Raw genomic sequence first — 21,530 nt, 5'->3', positions numbered from 1 at the left:
GTTTCACCAGTGTTCATCACGTCGTGGACTGGTGTGGTAACGGTTGGTGGATACTACCTTATTTCCTTGGTGTTTACTGAGTAGTGTTGTGACACTAGACCTATCGTGATTTGACTGAAACTGATCGACTTAATAGACTAGGGATGCATCACGCATGTTTTCTCCTATCACAGTTGACAATATGAAAGTGTTTGGGCCTCTAGGCTCTATTACCATGTGGTGGGTAGTCACGTGTGCGTTTCTTGCAGGACTTACCGTAAAGAAAGCGTGGACTTTTACATCAGGTGGGTATCCTGGAAAGCATGTGGGTTGTTTTTTTTCAAATTGTTTAAGAACGGACTTGGCTAAATTGAAATCGCTAAATGGAGCATTTGTTCACCTTAATATTAGATTGTCTGTTGTTTTCAGTTCGTTTAAACTTTTATAACTCAAATAATAATTCCTAAGTTCAGTTTTGAAACAACTCGATAATTAGGTTTTGTATATGTGTGTATGTTTATTACAAGAACAACCATGCTCTATTTTTCTTTCTTTTTTTTTCTCATTTCTTGTCGGATCTGTAACGACGTTTTGAGCTAACACATTGTAGATAGGTAACAAACTGAGCGATACAGTGGAGGGCTGTTCTTAATAAGGAAGTGTAAGGCTCGTTGTGCATACTAAGTGCCTTCTATCCTATTCCGAAATTAGCCTACGTAGTCTGCATAGTGATCAAACCTGTTTAATAAATTTAAAAAAATATATATTTTTCCCCTTTGTTTTCTTGCACTTATTTCAAGTTCGTCGTGTTTAATTTTTTTCGTTTTCTAGCATTTAAGTTTTAAATTAATCATTTTAAATGCGTCACGCTTTCTTATTTGTTGTTAACTATCTCTACTTCTTAACCTTTCGGCATTGATTTATATATTTTTAACTCGTGCTCTCTCTCCAGCGTTATGAACGTCTAAATCCAAAGTTTCTGTCACCCCCCTCCCCCGAGGCACTAGGTTACTGGTAGTCGTGCTGTAATGACGTCACTGTTTTCTTTTTTGAAACTGTCTACTTGTGGGTGAAGAGCAAGGTTTTCTGTTTCACTCAGTCCAGATATCTTATATCACGGTCTTGGCTTAAATTGCTACTTTAAAAGTACAGTTGTGATTAGTCAGCTGTCATTAGGATAATATTTCTGTGCTAGTTTTATCTGGGGCAAGACTTTGCTTAATGGTTTGATTATTTGGATGTAATTGTGTTTTGTCGAATACGCAACCCAAATGTTTTTACAGTGTTTGGATTTCATCTTGGGCATGCATTTCCATGTAAAACTGATAACAACGTTGGGCATCGTTTGTAAAAATAAGTGAAAACTGTTTAGCACATATTTTGGATGTAGAAACTGGTAACAATTGTAAGCATATTTAGGAGTACGACTGGAAACTAGTAACGGGTTTTCTTACTTAAAACAAACGTCTTTTTTATCACTATTAGAGCAAAATAAAGTAATATGTAACTTCCATCATTTATCTTTTCAGTCACAACACCTACCGTGATTATACTTACAGCATTTATTTATATCTATACTTCTTCTTTTCATTGAAAATTATTCAAACTGGATGGATGTGTTAGCACTTTCACATGAAAATCTGTGCTTGGTAAGTTATGTTAATATTTTTGTAGCTGCTCAGAATTGCAGGCCCTTAACTAATTTTGCCACCTGATAGATGATTATGTAAGACGAGATCTTTTGTTTTTTCAGAGTACTTGCTTTCAAGAAACTTTTTCCCTTACTCAGACAATTGTGTTCAACTTTATAGTTGAAGATTTTGTATTCTCTCATACTAAGTCAAAGTAAGCATTTGAATAATATTGCAAGTTTTCGCATAACGCAAATTCCAGAAATGTTAGGTAGAGAATAATATTTAATACGAACTACAAAGTATAAAATAGGCAAACGCAAGTGAATAAAACAAGATCTTCATACAGTAACGTAACATTTATTTTATGGCCAGTTTCCATCTCTCTATATCGTTGCAACTATCTTCTAGAGTGAAAAGAAAGCTTTTTAAAAACACAATCCTTAGATTACCTAAATCGGCGATCATTCCAAACGTGTTGAAGGGAGACAAATCCTACCAACTTATTCATGTATGTATACCGTTCCTAGAAATGAACCTAACTTCATTCCTTGAGGCTGACATAAAAACAAGGCCATTTACAACGTAGTCATTTGTAGATTCTGGAATGTAATCTTAGTACGAGTTTACCTGCGAGAACATTTAGAAAACATTATCTACATAACAACATACCTGAATAAAGATATATTCTATACTACCTATAGTGGGCTGAAATTGTCAGTTCTCTAAACTTCTACACGAATATTTTCCACGATTCATTTACATTATTATCATATTGTTGACCACGGGTCATCTCCAAGAGGTTAGTTACTTTATGGAGGTTCTTTTAGTACAAGGACACCCGGTTTTGCTACCCAATACATTTGCAAGAGAGGAATTCGAAGCTACAAACACAGTGATAGGAGAAAAAAATTATCAGTTCATCGTAGCAACCACACAGTTTCTATACTATTTGCAATTAAATACACACATGCTTAGAACGACAGAACGTTAACCACTCGGAGCTGAAAAAGTTCGAGAGCGAGTGTAGCAGTGGTTAGCGTGTCGGGCTACAGATAGGAAAGTTCAGTTTGAGATGATGCTACTGAACACTCCGCATTTGCATATGTGGTCGTATTATAAAAAATGATAATCAATCATGTTATTAGCTCACAGACCAAGCTAGTAGTCGTGGGGTCGGTTGTTTCTCATTTGGACTGTAGTTCAAATTTAACGATGGCTATACTTGCATTTCATTTCTTGTTATTGTTTCGACGTTTAATGTCAATAAAATAGAAAACTGTATGATATGAACAACAGCTAAAATATCCTTTTAACGAGCTAAAATAAATGATAGACTATATTTTTATATCCAACCGAACAATAAACGAATACATTTTAATTCAGTCGGGTGGCTTGTACTTTATTGTCACACTGTAAGTAAACTTTCAACCATAAGTAGGATATACCAAAACACTCTGTATCATTATGAAACTACTGATTGTTTCCCTAAGTTACACGAATTTGTTTTTAACAGTTTATGGTGAATATTCGGCAATGGCCGTTGTGGTTAAATCTGTAATGTGTATGACTTTCGTTCGTTAAGTCCAGCTGTTTAGTTTGATTTTAATGGAAAATTCTTTAAGTTGAACGGAATGATTTCGCTTAAGAAAAAGTTTATAGAACTTAAAAAGTATATATCACGTGACTTGTGATGACGTAAAATAGGTAGGCGTAAAATTCGCGAGACTCCTATTTTTCTGTAGTGTGTAACCTGTAACTTACTCTAGTGACGTAAATAATTTTCCCAGTTACCTTTTGTATAAATGTAGGTCATAGCCTTGGTCTTGATCCTTTCATGATGCACTTTTTACTCAGTCAGATGAGCACTGTACGTGCTTTCTACACTGCTATAGCCCTCATCAACAAGGACTCAAAGCTCTTGACTCGGCCACGTGAGCGATGCGTGTGTTTTCTACAACCGAGTACTTCACATTAACACGGACTCGAGGTTCTTGACTCGGCCACATGTCTTCAGAGTTGAACACGAACTAAAGGAGTTCGTGTTGCTAGTTAACTAACAAAGTTTATTACATTATTACTAATCATCGTTATATTTATTTCAAAGTATTATTTCAAATACAGAACACACATTTTGAGCTTGAATCAAGTGTGTTTGTACTGATATTTTTTGTCAAACATTATTAATTCAGTAACAACGTCTTTATTTGTATATTTTGTAATCACTTTGTCAGACAATCAAAACAAATCGTGTTTTCCAATATTTATATTGTGGTGCTCATTATATATCAGTTTTCCTATGTTAAATTGTTGATAAATTGGTTGCTTTCGTTTTGTTTACTTTTATGTTGTTGATCACAAAGTTACACAACAGGTTGTCTGTGTTCTGCTCGCAGAGAATATCGAAATCCGGGTGTTAATGTTGTAAACTGCACACTTGCCAGGTAAGGATGTGGTGGGGTAAACTGCTTGGACGATACTTGTATTATTGACGCCTACATATTCTTTCTTACACGTTAAATGACGATATGTAATGCATAGACACACAATAAAATCCTATGTGTTGTAGTAATTACTTGTTATTTGAATTAACAAAAAATAAAACGCTTAACTTTATTGAACTATTGACACACACACACACACACACACGCACGCACGCACACCTCGAAGAGATGCGCCCCACACTTAGGAAAACGGTGCCGTAGTGTATAACACGGCGACCAAGGTCATTCTATCTGTCCGACTGTTTGCTTGTCTTCTCTCTCTCTTCATCTACAATTATTTTGTTAGAATTAAGATTCGGTTGTTTAAGTATAAAACTAACATTTCTTTCTTTATATATCTCTAAACAACCTAAATTATATAAAAATATTTTTATATGCACTAGGAGTCGAGGAAAAAACGCTAGCTAACAGTTTCCTCACTCCTGAGTACGACTAAAATTGTGGTAACTTAGGGTTACAAAGCAAAAACATCGAGATATCATTGATTTCATTATTATGTCACGTATTTTGTTTATAATGTCGCATGTCATGGGTATCTGAATGTAGTTTACGAAATTATTGTTACTTGATTATCACATAAAAACATGTACGGCGTGGGTAACAAGGAGAAAGGCCTAGCGATAATGAGTTACACATGTGTGAAACGCGGGCGGTACTTCTTGTTTTCAGACGTTTTATGAAAGTCAACAACTACGTCATTGAGTAGTGTCAGATCTGATTTCAGTCCACAGTTTGCTACAGAATGGTGTGCTGTATTTGATTAATGAGATTTTAACTTCTTTTTTGTTTGTTTCAGATTTGTCGGCAGGTTCGTTGCTCATAAAGTCCCAGTTGGTGCACCCGGTCCGTCTCGATACCAACAGACAGCCTCTTTCTGGTCATCAAGACTTCCGCTGGCGGAGTTTGGAAGGCTGGGAACAGAGTGTAGTTTATGAATGGATAGCCTTTAACAGAACATTCCTTGTGGTATTAGAAAACGAAAACAGCTTTATAGCTCCACAGTTTCATCTACAAATGGTAGATTCTTTCGACGAAAATGCAACACTGTGGATACATCGCACTCCAGAACGCCGCTGTTATTACAAAGGTCGAGTTGAAAGTGATGAACAATCTCGAGTCTCTGTCAGTCTTTGTCAGGGAATGGTGAGTACCTTTAAAGAGCCATGGAGAGTAAGTAATCAATTTTAGTTGTTTATTGGTTGAATGCGCTGCGAATCGAAAGGTCCGAGGTTCGAGACGTAACACCACTTGAACATGCTTGCACGCAGGTGGTGCTTCTGGTTGGCTACCTTCCACTCTAGTAGCAGTTCAGAAATTTAGAGGTCATTCACCTCTCTTATGAGAATAGTGTGAACCAGAATGAAAGCTCCAAGCTAACATTCATCCATGCCGTATTGAGCTTTATTCACGAAATTATAATTTCTGCGATCGTTGAAGAAAATAAGTAATTCAATAACCTCATATCTGATAGGACTACTTAGATCAACCCAAGTTCGTTCTTATGCAAAATAGCAAAACGTAACATGAGCAAAAATTATTAATATATATATGCATATTTTTGTATCTTTAAAGAGAAGTGAAAGATGTTAAGTTCCCGAACACCATGAATATAGAGTAACATCAAGTGTTAGTCTTCAGAACGCCGTATGATCAACAAATGGTAAAGTCAAATGGCAGAACCCCGAACTGTGTGAGATCAGGGTTAAGGGTGATATCCCAACTGTAAGTCCCTAGACTACCGTGCAGTCAGAGGGTTAAATAAGGTATTAATATTCTTATACAGAAAGTAGAATAGAAAATATAATAAAGCAACTGAACGAAGTTATATAAACAAAGATTTTTCTCACGATACGTTTGCGACATTAGTGTGCATTTATCTGTACAATTGTCATACTCTTTTGGGGGAACGTCTTAAAACGTGTGTTCAGTGTTAATGGACGCTGTGCAGGATGTCGTGTGACAGTTTGACAGATAATCAGGTGCACGAGGAATGACCAACATTACGTAAATAAAAAATATGTCGCTTTATTTACAACACAAGGACTGAGTCCTAAGCACAGAGGATTGGGAAAATAAGAAACATAGTAGGTCACATAAACTGTTTAAAAACAATTACCAGTGAGACCCAGCTGGCCACTTTTAAAACCAGAGCTAAACTCTTTAACTGACCTGTCTGGCGCCATCGCCCGGTCTGCGACAGTTCAATGTTCTCACACTTCTGTCGGTATGATAAGCTTCTCGAAGCCTAACAGACTTGTAAGAAGACAGACAGCCTATCTGGCAACTATCAGAAAGATAACATACCTAAAGTCATGTTTACAGGGGAGTTGGCGAACACCGTAGAAACAAATCGTACCTAAAAATATTATGACGTAAGTTATAGAAGGGTATAGGTTGTAACCTAGACGTATCCAGTAACACGAATGATTATCTGGTTTCAAACTAACAGACGCATGTGTTAAGTTTGTTATTTTACTGGTTAGTTGTAATAAATAAAACACCCGTCTGTTGGGAACCGTATTCTTAACGATACAAACTTCCTACATCCCCAACCCCCAATATCTAAGCGGGAGTCTGAAGGATTATAACGTTAACAATTGATTTTCAATAGCCGTGATTGGCACAGCACAGTTAACCTGTCGTCTAGCTTTGTAAATAACATTAAACAAGCAACTCCTTACAAAAGGTTATTTCATGATTACTATATCATAGTTCTGATGATTATTACTAATACAAGCCCTACATATGATTGACCCCTCTGTTCTGAGGCTTATTTCTAATAATACAAGTCCCATAATAGACCCATTTGTTCTGAAGCTTCTTCCTAGCAGTACAACACACCCTCCAATGACAAACGTTATCAAGGAACAGTCTGTTCTGATGCTTGTTTCTATACAATCTACTCTCTGTATCTGTAATAAATGATTGTGATTATCAAAACCAATAGTCTAAATCTTTGTGTGCCCTGTTTATTTTACCGTGTTTCTTGTTAACTGAACATAGAATACACTGAGAAAAAACAATAAACAGGAAGTACTTTACACGCTACACTCACACAGAACGCGTAGTGTCTACTTGATATTCATGTTTTCCGTTATAAGCATTTAGCATGTAAAATTTGTTAAACACCTTGCCAATATAAAGAAAATTCCAAATCATTCTTAGGTTAATCATCGAATGTATGTTTCAAAGCAGTATTATCTAATTGATCAACTCACCATTTTTCCCACGCACTAACGATGCTAGTGTTAGAAGGGCTTATAATAACATGGATAAAGGCGTCCTCTGGAATATTGATATATCGCCAAACACTTTAATTGGAAAAACAATATGAATAAATGATCTAGAGATTTTAATTCCTTTCATTCACGTTCTCCTTAGCGTGAGAAGTTGAATATTATTTCTACTTGATTAAGAAACTTGGGTAATATTAGACATTTTTCCTATGAATATAAAACGCATCAAGTGTGCTTTAAAAAAACAAAACATTCCACAAGTTAAAATAATGTTTAAACTTAACTTTTTTAGGGTTTGAAACCAATATTTAGTCCCATTAAAAATATTACTGCTGTGTTTCACAGAAGATCAAATCGAACATGAAAGAGTTTCTGGCCAGCAATTAGTGAAGAATTACTCTGTTTTGGGTCTAACGTTAAAATAAGTCCTAAACTTGTTTCTCTATCGGTGTTTACAGTCATCTATGAATCACCGTATTGATAAAGTTTATTGTTTTGTTTGTTACGGCATTCGCTATTTTAAAAAAATGAACTGAGAAAAAGTGTAATTTTTTTTCTTTTGTATGTTAAACACAAAAGAAATTCCAGCAGTAATTATTAGGATTAATTTTAATAGTAATAGCGTTATTAGTTGATTCGCTTACTATTAGGAACCTTGTAACGAAAAAGTCTTGTGGACCAATAAGTAATTTGATGAATAAATAGTTTACAAATGTTAGATCTCCCGGTGGAACAGCGTTAAGTCTTTGGATTTACAACGTTAGAATCGGAGATTCAATTTCCCCAGGTGGACATAGCAGATAAACTTATGTAGCTTTGGTGTTAAAAAAAAAAAACAGAAATGTGAGTTTAAAAAACGATTAATGGGCTTAAAGTTTAGTACAAAGACTAGATTGGTCATATGTATTGTGTATATCCACACTTCGAAAACAAACAAATACATTGCTTAGATATTTTTGTTCTCATTTTGGGTAATAATTCCATTTTATTGTTGTTCATTACGTTTTAAATCAAGCCTAGTTATCGACGATTCAATGATTTTTGCCATTCTTGGTGTGGAGTTTCTGTCTTTGTCATTGCTACAAATTATTAAGATTGCGACAATGTGTTGATGTGTTTCATTGTTACCGTCTTTGTCACTGGTATCAAGTATCGAAGTTTCAACAATGTGTTACCGTCTTTGTCACTGGTATCAAATGTCGAAATTTCAACAATGTGTTACCGTCTTTGTCACTGGTATCAAATGTCGAAATTTCAACAATGTGTTACCGTCTTTGTCACTGGTATCAAGTATCGAAGTTTCAACAATGTGTTACCGTCTTTGTCACTGGTATCAAATGTCGAAATTTCAACAATGTGTTACCGTCTTTGTCACTGGTATCAAATGTCGAAATTTCAACAATGTGTTACCGTCTTTGTCACTGGTATCAAATGTCGAAATTTCAACAACAATGTGTTACCGTCTTTGTCACTGGTATCAAATGTCGAAATTTCAACAATGTGTTACCGTCTTTGTCACTGGTATCAAATGTCGAAATTTCAACAATGTGTTACCGTCTTTGTCACTGGTATCAAATGTCGAAATTTCAACAATGTGTTACCGTCTTTGTCACTGGTATCAAATGTCGAAATTTCAACAATGTGTTACCGTCTTTGTCACTGGTATCAAATGTCGAAATTTCAACAATGTGTTACCGTCTTTGTCACTGGTATCAAATGTCGAAATTTCAACAATGTGTTACCGTCTTTGTCACTGGTATCAAATGTCGAAGTTTCAACAATGTGTTACCGTCTTTGTCACTGGTATCAAATGTCGAAGTTTCAACAATGTGTTACCGTCTTTGTCACTGGTATCAAATGTCGAAGTTTCAACAATGTGTTACCGTCTTTGTCACTGGTATCAAATGTCGAAGTTCCGACGCTATGTTGGTGTGTTTCATTGTTATTGTTTTTGTCATTCGATAATGCCGAGATCAGACTAAATAGGAGATGCGTCAACCAGTTGTTACAAAGTTCCATCTCTAGAGGTACTTACTGTAGCATCAGTTTGTTTACTAACTCTTCAGTGAGTGGTAAGTTTTCTTTGTTACGACCTTGGCCACAGAGTACAATGTGTCATTATCAACCTGGCGCTTCATGTTAGATATTATGCAGGTTTACATAAACCTCCATCGAAAGCTCACCATAAAAAAACGCATTGTTTAAGAAAGCTTGTAAACTGTGAGCTTAAGGTTTAACATCTCTTAACTTTATTTGGAAGAGTAAGAGAAGCAAAATATGACTCGGAATATGTATTTCTACATTCTTTCAACAGGGGATCGCAGTTGTTGTGTTTCTAACATAAAGTAATTTTTAGCGATCAAAATTTATGGTATCGCAGACATTGTCGGAGTAATACGAGGTCGAACATTGGATGTTTTAACTGGAATAACTATTTCTGCGTTTATTACAATAGTTTCGGCATGCAAGATAAATGAACAACATTAATGTCATATATATTGGAATATTTTAATTTATAACATTAAGATTCTTCGTTTCTCTTATTCTATTTTAAAAAGCAAGGCTACAATACTTTAATTTCACATTTAATTCGTTACCAAAGTATCTTGATGTGGCCCTTTACGTTATTACTAACGTAGTAATACACACGTGGAAAATAGTTTTTTAGCGTTTAAATAAACGGGCCCTTCTAAGAGTGTTTTCACGTATTCAGTTCATATTTTGTTAACATTAATGTTTCATTTCGAAAGTTATGATGTCATTATTTAACAAACACACAAGCAGAATCATATGACAATCTATGAAAAACTGTTACGTTAGATCGAGATAATACAAGTGGCTGTAAATTACACGAAAAGTAATTAATACATTTATTGATTTAGAGAAAAAAAACATTTAAGAGATTCTTTAATGATTTAGAGGGAAATAACACACAAACACAAAGTTCCTGATGATTTAGAACCTATAAACGCAGGAGATTCCTTAACGACTTAAATAAAAGTAATATATTAACGAAACAGAATCCCTAATGAGTTAGAAAGAAAAAAGATTAAAATACAACAGAATCCCTTTAGGGAAGCCTAAGTTTAATTTTATCTTAGGAGGGTTGCTCCAAAAATGGACTAAACAATTATTGTTCGAACGATAGAGTTAATGAAACATGTAACAAAAGATTGTTCGGAAAAGTAACAAATATATTCTCTAACAAAAGTCTGTGTGCGTGTGTGCATATAAATAAAGAACCGCTGGACCAATTAGCGTCGAAACTATCTTGCACCCTTAGGGCCACAAGGAGATGTATTGGGGTTGTCGGCGTATCCCCTTTCACTGCTGTATGAATATTATTTTGTTCGGGATTAACTCCTCGGTAGTATTATATAGTCGCCGTGGGATTTACATATGTAGACATAAGTCAATATACATGTTTGTTTGGCTTTCGTAATTTATGGCTTCTAACTTATGAACTGAAAAGGTACAGACTGTGGTTTTGTATCATTATTTTGCATGTGTGAGACCAATAATACGTTTATTGTGGTTACACTCTGATTGATTCTTGTATATGTGTAAGTTCAACAATACTACTCTGTTGACACATTTATTGTGGTTACACTATGATTATTGTGTGTGTATGTGTAAGTTTAACAAAACTACCGTGTTTGGACGTTTATTTTAGTTTTTGACCCAATAAAACCTAAACATGTATACTACAGTTTGCAGGTGAAGCAGCCGTTTGTGGAATGTTAAAACAATTGTTATTTGTATAAAATCATCAGTAGCTTATCACTTTCAAATGGCCCGGCATGGCCAGGTGATTAAGGCACTCGACTCGTTATCCGAGGATCGCGGGTTTGAATCCCTGTCACACCAAACATGCTCGCCCTTTCAGCCGCGGAAGAGTTATAATGTGATGGTCAATCCCACTATTCGTTGGTAAAAGAGTAGCCTAAGAGTTGTCGGTGCGTGGTGATGACTAGCTGCCTTCCCTCTAGTCTTGCACTACTAAATTAGGGACGACTAGCGCAGATAGCCCTCAAGTAGCTTTGCGCGAAATTCAAAACAAACCAAAACCACTTTAAAAACCTCGCATTTTGTTTTTGAGTTAATAACAAAATGGTAGGGTTTCATTTGAGTTATGTCAGCAGTATTAATCATAACGTGATTCAAAACACAAAAATCATGACGTCTTATATGAATAAAAAATTCTGTTTGTGAAGTCCCTGTTCTTTATTCCAGCGAGCCGAAAGGAATGCAATATTTAAACTGAATATTCTGTTTAACAGATGAACGCAGTTCTTTTGACCATTATGTCAAGATGAACAAGGCCGCCCCCGCGCGGCAGAAAACTGCAAACTGCTGACAAAGACCAAAATTAAGCCAGGTGTGCTCATTTTAATATATCACTTGAATCCCTTGACATTTTAACCCTTAACCGCCTCCTGGTGTGACTCGTGTAGGTCACAGTACTTAAACAAGTATGAAAGACATTAATGGTACTTTTTGCAAAGCCAACAAAATCTGGTAAAACAACAACAACAACAACAGCTTGCACTAGCGTTTCGGGAGAACCTCGAAAATTACGCTAATAAACACAACAAGATTTCAAAGCCCACTTTGTTTCCACTTGTATGTAAATAAGCTACCACCTGTCTTAAGAGTTGACAAAGGTCAATTAACTTCTAGCATTGAAATCGCAACGAACACAAGAGCTGAGTCGTTAACTCGTGTTGTTTGTTTGGCCCATATCTAATTATCCATAACTTGTTAATGAAAGTAGTTTACTATTAACTGTTAGAGGTTTCGTTTAAAGACTCGTTGTCATTCGAAGTAAGTATTCACTCAGAATAGTTTAACCGTTCTTTTAATTAATCTGTTTTGTTCTTTTATACGATACCCTGGTGGTTAAAAATAAAAACTGATGAGGATTTCCTTAATGGCCCGCCCACAGCTCTATCAATGTTTATAACAGAGGTAAGTTTTATCCTGCGTTAGCATGACCTTAGTCGTTAACTTCTATTTAAGGAAATCCCTTCGTCGCCAGTGCTAAAAAACTGACGAAGTGAACTTTACTATCGAAGGTATGAATCTTTTTGGACATGAAAATTTGTAGTTTCAATGTTTCAACACGTGCGATATTTTCATACAGATGAAACTACAACTACATCGCAACATAAGATACGAATTACGAAGCTGTCCAATTATTCACAGAACTAAAAGTTTCATATCTTCTATCCAAACCTTGACATGTAAAACCAAACTCTAAAAGTATAAATAACTCATTGTTGGGGAGAGCTGTTACAGGAGTGTAAATAACTCGTTCTTCGGAAAACCTTGTTATAGGAGCGTAAATATCTCGTTTTGGGAGAGAACTTGTCATAGGAGCGTTAAATAACTCCTTGTTGGGGAGAACTTGTTATAGGAGTGTAAACAAGCAATGAAAACACTTGTTAAGAAGGGATGTAAATATCAGGATGGCTGATATCAATCCTTTGAAAACAACATAGTAAGAATGGTATTTGCATTATTCCGACATAATAGCAGAAGCACATAATGAATAAAATGTTAGCAGACAAAAACAGGATAAATAAAACTAAATTGTGATTGAATAGTTGTATGTTGTTCCATGTTAATTCTTGTCTGTGCTGTTATGTAAAGATGATACAAGTGCAATCCCTATTGTCTGGTTTTCACAGTGTTAGAAGGATTCATGTTAGCCATGCCTACATTTACTTTTTGAAAAATTTTCTTTACTTCGTTTTTTTAAGGCACTGTTTCAACAGACATGGGAAGGTTTAATTTATAACCAAGTTTTAAATACGAGGTTCCAATTGTAATATTAATTGTTTATCTATTATTAGCTGACAATTCCTGTTTCATTCTATACTTTAAGCTTTTTAAAGGAACACCATACATCCATAAGAGAGCTAATTTCAAGGGGTAATAACATCGTTTACACTAGAATTATGATTTTTTAAATTACTACTAAATAATACTAATACAAGCGGATATTCCGTTTAAAACTGTCATCTCGGTAAAATTGGATGACATTGTTGTTTTGGTTTTTAAGTTATGTAATAAAGAACAAACAGAAGAAAGAACAAGAAATTCAGACTTCTTGCTATGAAATTTACAGACATTCACAGAACTTGTGACTTAGTCATTACACACACACACACACACACACACACACACACACACACACACACATTATTGTTATAAAGGGAAACCCTGTATAGTATTGTAGAGTTCTGATGACCTGGTGAGGAGATATTTAAATTACCATTTCGATGAGAAATCTGATTCATCCTTATATTGAAAGTGTCACCGCATACCTGATATCTCGTTGGGTATAACTGTTATAAAACCGTAAATTTGTTTTTGGTATGACCAGTGACCTGAAGGAGAAAGTGCTATAGTAGGGTTCGAACTGCTTCTTAACGTTAACCTTCCAGTTTACTTGATTATACTGTTTCTTCTGAATATAAAAAACACGACACATCTCCCGCCCACTCCCACTTAATTATCACATCTAAATGACGTGGCAAAATATATGTCGAACACGAATGAACACCTAAAACAAAGTCACAAATAAGTCATTCTCAACAAAAATCGAAAAAAACAAAAAAAAACGCGCAAACGTTTTGTGATGAATGGAGTGATTTACTTTTGTTCTAGAAAACAACTTACTAAGCGCGTAGGGCCACAGTCCTCGTACAGTGGAAATATCAATTCTGCATAAGGTTCTAAAACGACATTTTATTCTGATTCATTCTGTCGATGTAAACTATAATTAAAGCGCCCCGCAAGGATGTACCAAGAAAAACGGATTAAATGCTTGTGTGAACAGATCTGGCAACTTGATTGGTTAATGCAGTTCTTCAAAACGAAACTTTCACCTATTAATGACCATGAAAATATTGTTCCATTAAAAACAAAATTTCATTTAGTATGTGTCTTCAAATTCAGTAAACTTTGAAAAGGTTTAGCCTTGCAAATTATATCTTTTATTTGACTTCTATGCGAGTGATAACAAATTACAGCTTTTCCCTTCTTTACTTGAAAAAACGATTAGTGTTACTAGTGTTAGGATTCTTTACAGCTAACAATAGTTGGGTTTCTTTGTGGGCTTTCTGATATGTAACAACAATTACAGGCTTTCTCGATTATGGATTTTTTTTAACGCAAAGCAACGCCTATAGCCCTTTTCAGTGTTTGTTTGTCGTAAAGCACAGAGCTACACCATGAGATATTTGTGATATGTTCACCATGAGTTCGAAAACCAAGTTTTAGGGTTATAAGTTCACAGGTTTATTGTTGAGCCAGTACTTGGTGTGGATTCATGTACATGGTGAGGAACCTCCCAGAGAAGGTTTTGTTCTTTCATTTTACCTCCTCTGGGATATAAATATCCACCCTACTGTTTGCCGTGCGTAGCGGATTCGTGAAGGGGAGGAAAGGATATTGTTGGTTGGAGGGTCCAACCCTAACACACTACTTTGGCCTTGAATTTCTAGATAAACGACCACGTCTTGATTGTGAGCAGCAATCTTCAACATCTGTTACACTTGTACTTTATTTTCTTATATTACATCCTCTTTCAGACAAACCTTTAGAGCAAAATGACTCCCCTTTTTTTTATTCAAAAGGGACTAGAGGGACTTGCTGGCTCTCCAAAGTCCGTCAAAAACTTCGCTGTGGTGATATATTGGTGGAAACATCCACATCGCAACACACTGAACTCCTCTTACATCCAAAGGCGATTGGGGATATACCCATTGAGGTTACACGTCATGCAACTTTGAATTCGTCACCAGGAGTTATTGTTGAGAGGGATTTGAAGAGCATCCTCGAGTCGGAGATTCTCGCTGGTTTCTCCACCCAAGGAGTTTCTGCAGTGAGGTGTATATTCACTCGCAAAGATGGAATTATGATACCGACTAATGTCTTAATTTTCACATTTACATGACCACGTCCACCTGCCACCATCAAGGCAGGTTATCTAAATTGCAAGATGTGGTCATATATTCCAAACCCTTTCTGATGTTTCCAATGTGAGTGGTTCGGTCACTTGAAGACATTGTGCCATGGTTTCTTGACGTGTGCTCGTTTTGTTTGTAAGGACCGTGATGCCTACGATTGTGAAATGGACTCTCATTGTACTAATTGTAGTGGTTCTCACCCCTATTACTTTCGTTCCTGCCCTAGATGGGTAAAGTAAAAAGAGGTACAGAGAATGAAAACGGTTCACAACATTTCTTACCTCGAGACTCGAAAGTTACTGTCCACTACTCCATTCCCCTGTTACACCAGATTTTCTCCTCCATGGTTGAGAGAGTTGACAAGTCAACACCCATCTCTTTTCCTACCTTTCCTTTCAGTAGTCCCCTGTATCCACTTCCTGCCTCTGGCATTTCCTCAGATCCATCCTTTTTGGCTCTGAGATGCAGAAAAATTATTTGTTCACGTCCTTAGTCATTGAAATCTTCATCTACAGTGATCATTTTCCTATAATTTTGAGAGAGATTGGCCGTGGTCTATTCCACTCGACCAGTGTGCAGTGGTGGAAGCAGGATCAAGGCAACTGGCCTTCTTTCACTGCTCTCATAGAACTTGATCCTTCCATCGTCTGTAAGCCATCAATAGACGACTATGTGGCAGCAGTAACTGAATGTATTATACAAGCAGCTGCTCAATGTATTCCTAAAGTCTCCACACGTTTTCCATGATATCTTTGTCCGTTGTGGAATTCTGCCTGCCACATGGCACGGAAGACTCGAAAACGGGCCTGGGGTACTTTTTGCAGGTATCCCACACTCTCGAACTGCATTACTTTCAAGCAGGCCTGTGCAAATGTTCGGTGGGTAAGACGTTAAAGCCAGAAGGAATCTTGGATTAAGTTCACAACCAGCATATCTTCTATCACCAGTTCCAAAGTCATATGGGGCAAGATTCGAAAGGTCAGTGAGCAATATAATTTTGTCCCCTCTCAATCTTGCTCTCTGATGGCTAGGAAGTAACTGGTACCTGGAGCAATGCCAATACTCTCAGTGAAACTTTTGCCGAGTATCTAGCACATCTGCTTTGACCTCCAGCTTCTTAGCCATCAAGATTCGGGCAGAGCGATCAACTATTTCCTTTCAAGTTGATTGTCTTTATGACTATAATTTCCTTGTAGGAGTGGTGGAACTCAAAATGGCCCTTCATCAGTTGAATCTGATGATGTACACCACGAGATGCTGTTCTATCTATCTCCTGCTTCTCTTGCTATTCTTCTGATTGTTATTAACTGGATTTGGCAGGAGAATGTTTTTCCTCATGTCTGGTACTGGGCTATTGTCCTACCTTACTCTGAAGGAATTTTGAGGATCCTTCCCTGGCTTAAACTACCATCCAATTGCTTTGACAAGTTATCTCTGTAAGACCTTAGAGAAGATAGTTAATACTCGTTTTGTTTGGTTCCTCAAATCAAACAACCTCCTCTCGCCCACCCAGTGTGGATACCGACTACAGCACTCCACCATGGACCACCTGATTCGACTTAAAACGTCAATCAGAGAAGCCTTTCTCAAACAACATTTTGTATCAATATTCTTTGACTTTTAGAAGGCTTATGAGGTATGGAGGTATGGCATTTCGCGAGACCTCCGTTTATATGGGTTACGTGGTCATTTGCCTATTTTCATTAAAAAAAATTAATGGACAGGCGATTCCAAATTCTTATGGGTTCAACACTTTCCCATTCTTTTCTACGGGAACTGGGAGTCCCTCAGGGCTGTATTTTGAGTGTCACACTTTTCAGTATAAAGATTAATGCCATCACTGAACTCCCTCTTACTGATGCAAACATGCTCTATGTCGAACATGTATATTGAGTGACAGCTACAGACTACCCTCAATCGTTTACTGAAGTGGACCACAGCAAAAGGTTTTAAATTCTGTCTCTCTAAAACCGTTTGCATGCACTTTTACCGCCAACAAGGTATTCACCCTGATTCTGACCTTCATATCGGTAAAGTTGTGCTACCTGTGGTCCCTCAGACAAAGTTCTTGGGGCTTTCTTTGACCATAAGCTGACCTTTATACCGCACATCAAGCAGCTACGGGTCAAATGTACAAGAGCATTGAACATACTCTGTGTCCTTTCTTCCACCACTTGGGGAGCAGATCAATGTTCTATGCTAAAGATATATTGTGCTCTTATTCGATCAAAACTAGCCTATTGGTCACTGGTCTATGGCTCTACCAGGACATTTGCCTTGAAGATGCTGGACCCCATTCATCATCAGGGACTTTGGCTCTGCACTTCCCCAATCCAGAGCTTATACACAGAGTATCAACTTTCTCTACACCTCTGCTGTTTGCAACTGTCTTTACTGTATGTTTTGAAACTTCGATTCCTACCACAGCATACCACCTGGGGTTGTTTCCCTTTCTCTGTGGGTCATGATTTTTCAGTACAGACAATCTGACATTGTTCATTTTGGCCTTTGTATCCAGGCACAATGAAATGAATTGGGTCTGTACTTGGATAACATTGCTGTATCCACTGGTCATGGCTTATTACAATCCCCAAATGTGACTTTTCTTTAAGTCGTATATGAAAATCAGATACTCCCGATTGGAAGTACTGTCAGTTATTTGCTGAACATCTTTGGAACCATCCTTCCATTCCTGTTTATACAGATGGTTCGAAATCAGGTGACTCTGTGGGCTCTGCCATGGTTTGTTGTGGCTCGGTGGTTGCACGCAGAATTCCCTCTACAGTTTCTGTGTTCACTCTTGAATTGTATGCCATTTCTCTTGCCCTGCTAAGCAGTACTCAAATTGCACTATTTATACTGACTCGCTTAGTTCTCTACTGGCCCTAAAATCGCTTCACGTTAGTTCTCACCCATATTCAAAATCGAATAGCCCATTTCTCTTTAAAATCTACTCCTATCCAGTTTGTCTGGATACCAGGCCACGTTGGTATTCGCAGGAACGGGCTCACCGACACCACAGCTAAATCTGTCTGCCCTGACACTCGCTGCTGTGCCTGTTCCATATATGGATTATGGTCCTGTATTCAAGGCTCAGCTCCATGCTAGTTGTCAGTCGACTTGGAGTGAGCAATGTGAAAACAAGCTTTTTCAACTAAAACCCTTTATTGGACTTTGGCCGTCTTACTTCGTAAGGATCGAAAAGAGGAAGTTGTTCTAACTAGACTACGCATTGGTCACAGTTTTTTACCTCACCGTTTTCTGTTATCTGGGACTGATGCACTAATGTGTGATCTGTGCGACACTCAAGTCACAATTGCCCATATTTTACTGTCGTGTCGTCGTAAGCGACGGCGCTATTTTACACAATTTTTTTACCATTGGTCCACTTTTGACGTTATACAGTGTCATTGGCGATGGTGACACTGTCTAACTCAGTTCTGTTTTTAAATTTTTAAGAGCCATTGGCCTTTTTAACTTTATTTAAGTTTTTACTTTCAAAATTGGACTCATTTTTTAACATGTTTCTTTTTACATATTTTAATAATTTTACTTTTTTATTTTTACTGGTTGTTTAGTGCAGATAGCCTAGTTGCTTTACGCCAGTAAACGCTAAACAACCAACCAACAATTGTTGAGCTACAAGTGTCTTCTGCGGTATACTTTTTTTTTACATGTCACAACGGTTCTAGTCCTATTGATTAATCTAATCTCTAAACAAATTCATTCTGGATGTTACGATGATAGTATGTTCAGGAACAGATTCTTGATATAGTAGTAGGTTGAAGGTAACTGATTCTTGGGGTGAGACTGCTGATCGGATGGTTAATAACTCCAGTTCTTTTATTATCTATTGAGTTTGGTTTGAATGTCGCGAAAGCTACTCGAGAGCCATCTACGTTAGTTGTCCATAGTTTAGCAATCATATACTAGAGCTAGGCAACATCACCCATCGCCATCTCTTGGATTACTCTTTTTACCAATGTTTTGTCACATTATAACGCTTATACAGCTGAAAGAACGAGCATATTCGGTGACGGGCATTCGAACCTATGATCCACATATTAAGAATCGAGTGCTTTAACCACCATGCTATGCTATGCCTTAGAGACAACAAGTAAAAGTCAAGGATGAATGAATGGTAATCGGAACACAAAGGGACGGACCAAGTTGGTAACCACATTCATTCTCTGTTAAGAAACAGTCGGGTCCTATGGCCATGCCCCAGCCCCCATCAAGCTGCTGTCTCCCAGGATCCAAGCACCCGCTCGCAATCTGGGGGTTGAAATTTCGAATTTCCGTTCCTTTCTAACATGCTCGCCCTTTGGCAGCCCCTATGGTTAAATCTCATTATTCGTTGGTAAAAAATAGCCCAAGAGTTGGCTGTGGGTGATTACAACTAGCTGACTTCCCTCTAGTCCTTCACTGATTAATTTGAAACGGCTAGCGCAGATAGCCCTCGTAAAGCATTGCAAGAAAGTCAAAACAAACGAAACAAGATCCCTAGTCCTTCTTTCAGTCTGTACTATGGTATATTTCTACTTTCCACAACCAACCAGATTCTGTAACCATGCTCCAGACCCATCATGTTGCCCCCCACCCAAATTCTACATCAGTCCCTGGAGTTGTCATCTGGGACAATAGCTAACATTTTATTACCTCTAATATGGAATGAGTGTTTATGATCTGGAACTTGTGGTTCGAAGCTTGTTTCAAAATAACCAGCTCCAGGACATGTAATTTACTCTGGGTTGGGCTAGGCCGGTTTTACCACCAGCTGGTAGAATGTAAAAGGGACCGTTGAACCTACTGATATAAAAATATTTTGGTGAATAGGGTTTTATTCAAATTTTCTTACTTTATTCCTAAGAACTCCAATAATGTTAACAATAGGGACTGATCAAAAATTGCTAAAAATATATCAAAATATGGAGAACTTTTGTAAACGGCGGAAGCGAACGTGCATGGGTATTTTTGTATGAAAAAATTCTGAACCGAAGTTAAGACGACAAGAGAAAAAAAAAAAGAAAAGGCTAGAAAATAACTTTGTAAATTGTGGAGTATTTAGGTAATTTTCTCCTTTGTCTCTATATGGGTTCAGCCCTAACCCTCGTTAGAGATAACACCCACACATCTCTCACCTGGCGTAGAGTTTTTTCTGTCAACACCCATGTACTGTAATGTGAATTTTCTCTTTCGTTACATTAACCTAAGAACGTAAGTTTTAAAACGGTCCCTAAAAGAGTGGGCAAACAAAATACGACTGTTTTTGTTTTGAAGCTTTAAATGGTGACTAAAATAATCGCTCTTCCAATAATATTTGTTTCTTCTTTCTCTGTCTGTCGGTAAAGTTATTCCGCGCTTTTTTAGCGTAAAGACAGTGACCAATTTACTAACAGACGGGAGAAGGGGAGTTAGACGAAGAAGAAAGTGCTAGTTAACCGCAAACTTCTGACATCGCGATCACTTAGCTAAAAAAAAAAAAATGTTGACTCATTCCAGTAACTGCCTCCCTCCCTACCTTGTTGCTTTAATTATACAAAACACAAGACGCGGTCTATTTACTTGTAGACTGGCCTGTTACAGAACTCTCTTCGTGTATTTTAGTGTCTAATATCTAGGGAAAAGAAAACCATTTATTTCAACTCCGTCTAGTAACTGACACAGAAACTAGGTTATCCCAAATCCCTCGAAAATCCTTGTCCGGGTGATATCTCTTTTTTTCTTTCTTTGTTTTTCATTTTCTTTTTGTCCAGAGTTGATACAATATATTGAAATATTTTATGTTTCAGTATATAAGTAACTATTACTGGAACATTCACAAATGTGTTTCTATATTCTAACAATGGTATGGGGGCAATAACAGGCAAGTAATTGGGTGTGATCACCCTTCCTATCATTTAAAGCTGTAGCACACGAACCGTTCCTCCAACTGTACACTGAACATTAAACGCTACTTTAGTTTGGTGTCATCTTCAGGTATTTTGTCTACCTATCAAGCTCTTCGATCGGTTGATGCTACGTTCACACCATTCAAGCGATAAAATTAAAACGACTCGAATCGTTTATCTGATTAGTTATTTATTTAAACTAGAACTTTAGGAAGTCCACCTGAGTTCTATTGAATTTCAATTAGTGATACTAGACAGGCAACTATGATTGGCATACAGGGTTTCATATAGTTATATTTCCAGTGAAAGATGG

At 37.0% G+C, this 21,530-nt stretch overlaps 1 protein-coding gene across 2 annotated transcripts in view; it reads left to right on the top strand.

The window, feature by feature from the left end:
- The window catches only part of LOC143239524 (A disintegrin and metalloproteinase with thrombospondin motifs 20-like), a 102,913-nt gene continuing 81,383 nt past the window's right edge, over positions 1–21,530 (top strand). The window contains exons 1-2 of one of the 2 annotated variants that reach the window (XM_076480679.1): positions 1–284; positions 4,911–5,257. In XM_076480679.1, the coding sequence (XP_076336794.1) occupies positions 155–284; positions 4,911–5,257 (477 nt within the window). In that variant the 5' untranslated portion in view covers positions 1–154. The remainder of the gene's footprint in view (positions 285–4,910; positions 5,258–21,530) is intronic. The other variant, XM_076480678.1, reaches the window with a different exon arrangement.

Source organism: Tachypleus tridentatus, chromosome 13 (genome assembly GCF_004210375.1).
Source record: "Tachypleus tridentatus isolate NWPU-2018 chromosome 13, ASM421037v1, whole genome shotgun sequence".
NCBI classification, from domain to species: Eukaryota; Metazoa; Arthropoda; class Merostomata; order Xiphosura; family Limulidae; genus Tachypleus; species Tachypleus tridentatus.
Note: the sequence above shows the minus strand (reverse complement) of the source record. Positions and strands in the feature narration are given on the sequence as shown.